This window comes from Piliocolobus tephrosceles, unplaced genomic scaffold (genome assembly GCF_002776525.5).
Source record: "Piliocolobus tephrosceles isolate RC106 unplaced genomic scaffold, ASM277652v3 unscaffolded_19, whole genome shotgun sequence".
Taxonomy (NCBI): domain Eukaryota; kingdom Metazoa; phylum Chordata; class Mammalia; order Primates; family Cercopithecidae; genus Piliocolobus; species Piliocolobus tephrosceles.
The window spans coordinates 2,554,410-2,564,184 of NW_022300975.1; the positions used below are offsets into that span (position 1 = coordinate 2,554,410).

General features: G+C 38.5%; 1 protein-coding gene across 5 annotated transcripts in view; it reads right to left on the reverse strand.

Annotated features, from left to right (window-relative positions):
* Positions 1-9,775, reverse strand: part of LOC111543003 (E3 ubiquitin-protein ligase DZIP3) — a 109,308-nt gene that overhangs the window by 74,979 nt on the left and 24,554 nt on the right. For all 5 annotated transcript variants that reach the window (XR_002731730.2, XM_023212734.2, XM_023212710.3 and 2 more), the window contains exon 5: positions 6,487-6,603. Coding sequence is in view for 4 of the 5 variants with exons in the window: in XM_023212734.2 (XP_023068502.2) it covers positions 6,487-6,603 (117 nt within the window). In the remaining variant the exon portion in view is untranslated. The remainder of the gene's footprint in view (positions 1-6,486; positions 6,604-9,775) is intronic.

Below are 9,775 nucleotides of genomic sequence, written 5' to 3' on the forward strand. Positions count from 1 at the left end.
AAAGACACATGCACACGTATGTTTATTGCGGCACTATTCACAATAGCAAAGACTTGGAATCAACCCAAATGTCCATCTGTGACAGACTGGATTAAGAAAATGTGGCACATATACACCATGGAATACTATGCAGCCATAAAAAAGGATGAGTTTGCGTCCTTTGTAGGGACATGGATGCAGCTGGAAACCATCATTCTTAGCAAACTATCACAAGAACAGAAAACCAAACACCGCATGTTCTCACTCATAGGTGGGAACTGAACAATGAGATCACTTGGACTCGGGAAGGGGAACATCACACACTGGGGCCTATCATGGGGAGGGGGGAGGGGGGAGGGATTGCATTGGGGAGTTATACATGATATAAATGATGAATTGATTGGTGCTGACCAGTTGATGGGTGCAGCACACCAACATGGCACAAGTATACATATGTAACAAACCTGCACGTTATGCACATGTACCCTAGAACTTAAAGTATAATAAAAAAAAAATAATAAAAAAAAAATTAAAAAAAAATCAAGTAGAAATTCTGGAGCTTATAAAAGCAATTGACATGCTAAATAATTCACCACGTCTCTCCAACCCCCACTTACCCTTCCCAGTGTCTGGTAACCATCATTCTACTGTCTATTTTTTTTCTCCTATTTTTATGAGTTCAGTTGTTTTCGTTTTTAGCTCCCACAAATGAGTGAGAACATGTAAAGTTTGTCTTTCTCTATCTGGTTTATTTCACTTCACACAATGACCTCCAGTTCCATCCATGTTGTTTCAAGTGACAGGATCATTCTTTTAATTTTTTTTTTTTGTAGAGATGGGGTCTCACACAATTCATTGCTCAGGCTGGTCTTGAACTCCCAGGTTCAAGTGCGCCTCCCACCTCAGTCTCTCAAAGTGCTGGGGGGAATCTTGTTCTTTTTTATGGCTGAATAGTACTCCCCTGTGTATACGTACCATATTTTTGTTATTTATTCATCTGGATGGACACTTATGTTGCTTTCAAATCTTGGCTACTGTGAACAGTGCTGCAATAAACATGAGAATGCAAATACTTCTTTGATATACTGATTTTCTTTCCTTTGGGTATATCCCAGCAGTGGGATTGCTGGATCCTATGGTAGGTCTATTTTTAGTTTTTTGAGGAACCTCCAAACTGCTTGCCATAATGGTTTTACTAATTTACATTCCCACTAACAGTGTAAGAGGGTTCTCTCTTCTCCACATCCTCACCAGCATTTATTGCCTATATTTTGTACATAAGCCATTTTAACCTAAGTGGGCAATAGTGTGAGATACTATCTCTACAAAAATACCAACCCTACTTTTTTAGCATCAATTGAAATGATTATACAGTCAACAATAATTTGTTGTACATTTTAAAATAAGAAAAAGAGGCCGGATGCGGTGGCTCAAGCCTATAATCCCAGCACTTTGGGAGGCCGAGGCGGGCGGATCACGAGGTCAGGAGGTCGAGACCATCCTGGCTGACACGGTGAAACCCCATCTCTACTAAAAAATACAAAAAAAAACTAGCCGGGCGACGTGGCGGGCGCCTGTAGTCCCAACTACTCCGGTGGCTGAGGCAGGAGAATGGCGTAAAACCCAGGAGGCGGAGCTTGCAGTGAGCTGAGATCCGGCCACTGCACTCCAGCCTGGGTGGCAGAGCGAGACTCCGTCTCAAAAAAAAAAAAAAAAAAAAAAGAGTATAAATGGACTGTTGTAACACAAAAGATAAATGCTTGAGGTGATGGATAGCCCATTTACCCTGATGTGATTATTACATATTGTATGCCTGCATCAAAGTATCTCACGTACCCCATAAAATGTACACCTATGTACCCACGAAAATTAAAAATAAAAATTTTAAAAAACTGGTAAAAAAGAAGTATAAAAATTTGTTACATTAAACCTTTCAAAAACTCTCTTTCACTCTCTCTTTTAATATGTAATATTTTAGGTATTAAGAACACATTAAATAATAATATAATGAACACTGAAGTAGCTACCATCCACCTTTAAAAATACAATGATCTGGCCAGGTGCGGTGGATCATGCCTGTAATCCCAGCACTTTGGGAGGCTGAGGTGGGCAGATTACAAGGTCAGGACATTGAGACCATCCTTGGCCAACACGGTGAAACCCTGTCTCTACTAAAAATACAGAAAATTAGCCAGGTGTGGTGGCATGCTGTAGTCCCAGCTACTCGGGAGGCTGAGGCAGGAGAATCACTTGAACCCAGGAGGCGAAGGCTGCAGTGAGCCGAGATCGTGCCACTGCATTCCAGCCTGGGTGACAGAGTGAGACTCCATCTCAAAACAAAAACAAAACAAAACAAAAAAACAATGATCTTTTAAATCAAAATCCTTTACTCTCCCACATGAATTCTGCAAAATAGTATGGACATAAAGTTTATCACTTCTTCATTGAAAAATCAAACCATGTGGATATTTCCTTCACATAAAAATGGTCTATGCAAAATTACTCAGATGAGATAGATTAGGGATCAGTGAATTGTAGAGGGAGAGAAGTAGGTGTGACCATAAAAGTCATGAGAGATTTTTGTGGTGGTGGAATAGTTCTTTTATCTTGATTGCAGTAGTAGTTACACAAATGTACACATTTGATAACATGGCACAGAACTATACAAGTCTGGGCATTAAAAAGTTAACAGAGCTGGCCTGAGGCAGTTATCCTTATTAAGGCCTGCTTGCAAAGTTGATCTTTGCTGATGTCTGGGAACTTTGTTCCCTAACTGATAAAGGTGCCTTGCTATGTCTAGACTATTTGTGCAAACAATGTGATTTATGCTGAGCACCTGGGAGTTCCTTCTGGAAGTCTGGAATTTTGATACATGCCAGGCAGCAGGTACCTGGATGACCAATGCCCAATAAAAATATTGATCACTGAGTCTCCTATGGGCTTCCCTGGGCAGAAACATTGTGGATGTTGCCATATTTGCATTGCTGGAGGTGGCCGTATATGCTGTGTGGCTTCTCAAGGAAGGGAGAAAATATGGAGGAACCTGTAGATGGCTTTCCTCAGACTTCACCTGTGTCTTTTCCCCATATGATCACTATATATCCTTATCACTCACCGTAATAAATCTTAGACATTAGTATAACCATATGCTGAGTCCAGTCCTTCTAGCAAATCTCTGAATATGAGGGTGGTCTTGGAGACTCCAGACACAAAGCCCCATGAACCAACATCAATTTCCTGTTTTTTTTTTTAATATGTTCTGGAGTAATGTAATTATGTAATTATTGAGGGAAATTGTGTGAGGGGTACACCAAGACCTCTCTGTCCATTGTATTTGTGATGGTTAAGTTCATGTGTCAACTTGACTGGCCACAGGATGCCCAGATTAAATATTATTTCTGGGTGTGTCTCTGAGGGTGTTTCCAGATGAAAACTGCCTTTGAAATGGTAGACTGGGTATAACAGGTTGCCCTCTCCAATGTAGGTGGGCATCATCCAATCCATTAAGGCCTGCATAGAACAAAAAGTAGAGGAAGGAAGAATTCATCCCTTTTTGCTCCCTGCCTACTTGCTGGAGCTGGGACATCTCATCTCAACTTCTGCCTTCATCCTTGGATTTATACCTAGTTCTCTGCCTTCAGAACTGGGATGAGTTATACCACAAGCGTTCCTGGGTCTCTAGATTACAGAAGCAGATCATGGGACTTGCTGAGCCTCTATAATCACATGAGCCAATTCCTCATAATAAATCACATTATATATTCCTTATAATCATGTATATGTATATGTGTATATAAGTATTTGTGTGTATGTTTTATATATATAAAACAGAACACACAAACAGACACATAGACACAAAGACACACACACACACACAGCAAAAACTAGTCTGGTTTCTCTGGAGAACCCTGGACTCCTCTGCTCTTAAGCTCTATATTGACTGAAGACTATAACCCTATCTTCTGTCACATTACCCTTTTTCATCAAGATTTCCCCATACCATAAACAAGATTTTTCTAGGTACACAGAATAATAAATATCCACAGGATATAAGCTTTCTGGTTTTTTTGTTTGTTTGTTTGTTTTTTGAGATGGAGTCTCACTCTGTCACCTAGGCTGGAGTGCAGTGGTGCAATCTGGGCTCTCTGTAACCTCTGCCTTCTGGGTTCAAGCGATTCTCCTGCCTCAGCCTCCTGAGCAGATGGGATTATAGGCACATGCCACCACGCCTGGCTAATTTTTTGTATTTTTAGTAGAGACGGGGTTTCACCACCTTGGTCAGGCTGGTCTCAAATTCCTGACCTCATGATCCGCCTGCCTCTGCCTCCCAAAGTGCTGGGATTACAGGCACGAGCCATCGCGCCCGGCCCATAAGCTTTCTGTTTATACTGATCTAACTGTATACTCTCACCTTGCATGCTTCTAATGACCAACAGTATTCGATGAGGAGATAACTGTGATTAGAAATTTGGCTTCAAACTGAACTCAGTGGAGATAGACATGTGTGTTTGTTCTTGATGGACTAAGTGAGTCTATTAATATAAACTCCCCGTAACATCTAAGTGGTTCCCACCTTAAAATTCCCATCCTTGAAGAGGCAGTAAAATGTTGTCGTTCAGACCACAGGATCTAGAGCCAAGGACTGCATCCTGACTCCACTACTTACTACCTGGTCAAGTTAGCAAGTTATTTAACCTCTGTGCGGTAAGATAGGGTACTCAGGAACAGTAAAAGCGCTAATTTTTACAAAGCACTTAGAACAGTGGCTGCCGTACAGCAAACATTAAATAAATGTGAACAATTATTTTGTACTTAAAAGAAAACAGCTTCATGACTAACACAACAGAGACTGGCTAATATAATTCTGAATAAAACATTTCTAAGAACAAGATAAGATACAGAATTGTGGTAATGCTATAATTAGATGAGGAAAATCTCTGGAATTTAAAGATGCAAGTTGTACATTTTTAACTTAAAGCCCCTATCCTTTTCTCCTACCTTCTCCTCATTAGCAAAGATTATTCCAAGAACTAGAACAAAATTAATATAGAGATGCAATTGGCAACTGCATCCCCATAATACATAATCCACTCTTGCCTCCTACAAGGTTGTCTTATCCCTTTTTGGTGGCCTTGAAGGACAGACAGAGTAATTTAGAAACAGCAATAGACTGCTTTGATCATGACAATGCCACTTCTGCTCACAAGTACTACCAAGAGCTACGAAGGGAGAAACTCTTCCATTTCCTAGTCTAAGACTCATCTTTGAAGTAATGTCTAAGTAAAGAAGGCTAAGCAATGGGTACCTGTTAAGGCTGATTTCACATTGATTTGTTTCACTGACTGGCAATCTAGTCAGTGGGAGAAACAGCAGGTCTGCCATATCCCCAAAGTTGTCAGGATTATAAGATGCAAACCCCTCATTTTCTTTGTTTCCTCACTGGAGTCCAACTAGAATCTCCTTCTGAATGGTGTAACTCACCCTGTAAGAACCCTAATCTCCAGAGTCCTAAATAAGAATTATTTTTCCATCTCTTTGTACATCATTATAATATGGGAGTTAATGTCTTAGGCTCCTTTTTTTTGGTGTCTGGGTAGTCCTGTTTTGAAGATAACCCTATTTATTTCTAAAGTATCATTTGATCTCAAACACATAAATACATTTTGTTAATTTTACCTCTAATAGAAATTCCAACTTTTACAGATATAGAGATCTCAGAAGAAAGAGAAACTGATTAAGTATGGTTAAAAAAGACAGAATTTTTTTTTCTTTTTAAATTGACAAATAAAAATTGTATATATTTATCATACACATGACATTATAAAATATGTACACATTGTGAAATGACTAACTCAAGTTAATTAACATAAGTATAACCTCACATATTTACCATTTTTGTGGTGAAAATACTTAAAATCTACTCTAAGCAATTTTCAGGATTATAATACATTGTTATTAACTATAGTCACTATGTTGTACAACAGATCTGTTGAACTTATTCCTCACAACTAACTGAAATTTTGTATCTTTTGACCAACATCTCTTCAGTCTGTACTCCTGACCCCTTACCCCTAGCCACCACTGTACTCTCTGCTTCTGTGAGTTCAACACCTAGATTCCACATTCAAACGATATCATGCAGTATTTGTTCTTCTATATTTGGCTTATTTGTTTAACTTTATGATTCTCCATTTCTAATTGGGAAAGCCCATTTCTATTAGTTCAAGTTTCTCTTAAGATGCACAATTTTGTGGTAGGGAAGGAGACTAGAATAGAATATTACAGAGCCAGTCACATAAGAAAGTACAAGACATATAAGTTATCCAAAAGTCATATAAGAAAGTACAAGACACAGGAAGGAATCAATTTATACATACCCTTTTCTAGAGGTAAAAGAGAAAATTAAAAATTGGCCCACACCTTAAAATAAGCATGCATTGGCTGTTTTCTCACTGAGAAAAGTTGATCAAGTCCATTATATCAAATTTTCAAAAAGAAAACACTTACTGTATAATTGGCAGCTTGAATGTTCCTAAGTGCTGCTTCTAGTTGCGTAATCAAGAAACGTAAAGTCAAAGCAGGAACAATTTCCTCACCATTCTGGCTGTTAGCTGCAACTTCTCTCTGTGGAAAATTATTCAGTTAAAAATGTCTGTAAGTCTGAACAAACATCTACATATGTTTACATGATACAAATAATTCACGCTCATTGGAGAAAATTTTAAAAATAGAGATGAAGATGGTTTTAAAAAAAAAAAAAAATCCATACCAACCAGATACAACGTTCTCATGTTTGTTTTTAAGTAGTTTGATGAATGTCATTTGTAACTATTTCCTTAAAACAATTTTAAATTTTATTTATGTATTTATTTTTGAGATGGAGTCTCGCTCTGTCGCCCAGGCTGGAGTGCACTGGCACAATCTCAGCTCACTGCAAGCTCTGCCTCCTGCGTTCACACCATTCTCCTGCCTCAGCCTCCTGAGTAGCTGGGACTACAGGCACCCACCACCACGCCCGGCTAATTTTTTGTATTTTTAGTAGAGATGAGGTTTCACCATGTTAGCCAGGATGGTCTTGGTCTCCTGACCTCGTGATCTGCCTGCCAAGGCTTCCCAAAGTGCAGGGATTACAGGCATGAGCCACTGCACCCAGCCTCTTTAAAACATTTTTTAAAAAAGGTATTCCTATACCTGCCAAGGGGTTGGCAACATTCACACCTACTTCAGAGGAAAGGGGTAATCCCACTTCACTCTCACACCTTCTATTGTGCGACATAGCTAAAATCTTCCAGCCCTGAACCTGTGGTAAACAGGAATGCTGGCATTAATACCAATACAAGGGTAAATCACTTTATGCTACAATCTGATTGCAACTGAGCTAATGCAAGCTTTATTATGTACTATAGTTTATTTACATGGTTGAAATGGAAGGCAGGACTATGTCTTTGTGTCCATTCCCCAATGTTTTCTACCCTCAAGTGCTTGGTTTAAATTACGTAATCTGTTTAATAATGTATAATCTGCAAGGAAAATTTAATCTACGCTTCCATAACTTGGTTTCCATATACAACATTTTCCTGTTTTTTTCCTAGCTGACTAGATACTTTATTTCAGTCTCCCTAGCAATCAATTTAATGTGCCTCTTCTCTATCAATACATGTTTTCTAGGTAAAGTAACCCTCTATCACAATTTTAAATAGTGTCTACACACTGATAGTTTCCAAATTTACATTTCCAGCCAAGAATTTCACCTACATTCCAAGCTCAAACAATATCTCTTGAATTTGAATAGAAACATGAAACATAATACCGAAGTTCCACCTCTGTCAAACAGCCTGGGTGGTTTCAGATCAGTCTCCCCAATGAGAATAACTAAAACACCCGGACGGCATATAAAAACTAATTATCTGAAAACAATGGAAAACTACTAAGACAATGAAAATAAAAACCTCTGAAAGGCAATCTCTGGAGAGACCTGACTTTTAAGCTACTTTTCTCATTAAAGTAACTGCCATATTCAGTTGTGGCACAACTTCAGCAGATTTGCAAGGTTTGGTGGAATATTGGAGCACATGGTCTATAAGGAGGAGCAGCCCTGGTAAACAGCCCATTCTTTTGATTGAGGCCCTGTTTTGGTTCCAACGGAAGCAGACCGTAATTCAAGGATTTCAATGGAAATAGTTTATTTGAGAGGTACAGAGACAATGGTAGGAAAGTAGAGAAGTAATAAAGTGAAGGAAAAGTAGGTTTTAATTAAAAGATGTGTTATTATGCTAGTTACCCATGGTGGGCCACTGCAGTTATTACAACCAGGAAATTTTAGAAAACTCAAAAATACAAACCTCAGTATTAACCAACTCAAGGGAAGAGGCAACTGGGATATTTATATGATAACTCCCAAGACCTACTGATTGAGTGCTTTCTATGGTGATGGGGGAATATTAATTCCTTGGGTCTTCTAAACAGGAGAAGTAGCTTTCTCCTGTTCTAGAAAAAAAGGCCCTGAGGCATACAGATACAGATACGGAAAACTAGAACTGTCCAGAACATACTAAAACTATAGGTAGGGTCCAATTGGTATGGGAAGGGCACTGACAGAATCTGCTACAAAAGATAGAGAAACTGACCCTTCCTCAAAGAACTAAGTAAAGGTTGGAATCATCTCTATCCCAGGTTGAATTAAATAAATTACTAGAAAAGCAAAAATAAGAATTACTAGAAAAAAATTTGTCCAGTTTTCCCAGTTCTTCACAAAGGAAGTCTGCTATGAGACAAACCAGGTAGCTACTCCAAGTAGTAGAATTATCTCTATTATCTTCAATGACTACAGTATTTGTATTTATGTTTTCATGTTCATTCATGATTTTGGATATTTTTGCTTTCTTTTTTGGACATACTTATTATGCATTTGTCAATTTTATTGGTCTTTCTATAAAAGCAAGTTTGGGATTTATTGATCCTTTCTATTTTATGCTTTAGATTTTGTTTTAACTATCCTTATTACTTCAAGTGCTTTTAATTTGCTGTTCTTCCATTAACTTCTTGAATGTCATGCTTAGATATTCAATCTTGCTTTTTCTAATATTTACATCTCAAGCTACAAATTCTCCTTGAAGCACAGCTTTATCTAATAACACAGGATTTGATATATATTTTTATTCAGTTCAAAAATGTATTTAACTTCTATTGATTTCTTCTTTGACCAATTGGTTACCTAGATTAGAGGTATATATATATCTTACCTTATGAACATACAGTTTTCTAGATTATCTCTTTTATTGATTTCTAGAATAACTGAACAGTAGTTAGAGAACATACTCTGTATGTTTTGATACTTTGAAATCTGAAGGGGCTTGCTTTTGTGACCTAGTATATGGTCAATTTTTGTAAATGTTCTGTGTGCATTTAAAAACAATGCATACTCTGCCACTATCTGGTGCAATGTTTATACATGTATGTCTCAATTAGAGCAAGTCTGCTATAGGTCTACTAATTTTGTGTCCATGTTATATCAGTTATTAAGAGAAGTATGTTCACTTTGGGAGGCCGAGACGGGTGGATCATGAGGTCAGGAGATCGAGACCATCCTGGCTAACACGGTGAAACCCCGTCTCTACTAAAAAAAAAAAAAATACAAAAAACTAGCCGGGCGAGGTGGTGGGCGCCTGTAGTCCCAGCTACTCAGGAGGCTGAGGCAGGAGAATGGCGTAAACCCGGGAGGCGGAGCTTGCAGTGAGCTGAGATCCGGCCACTGCACTCCAGCCCGGGCAAGAGAGCGAGACTCTGTCTCAAAAAA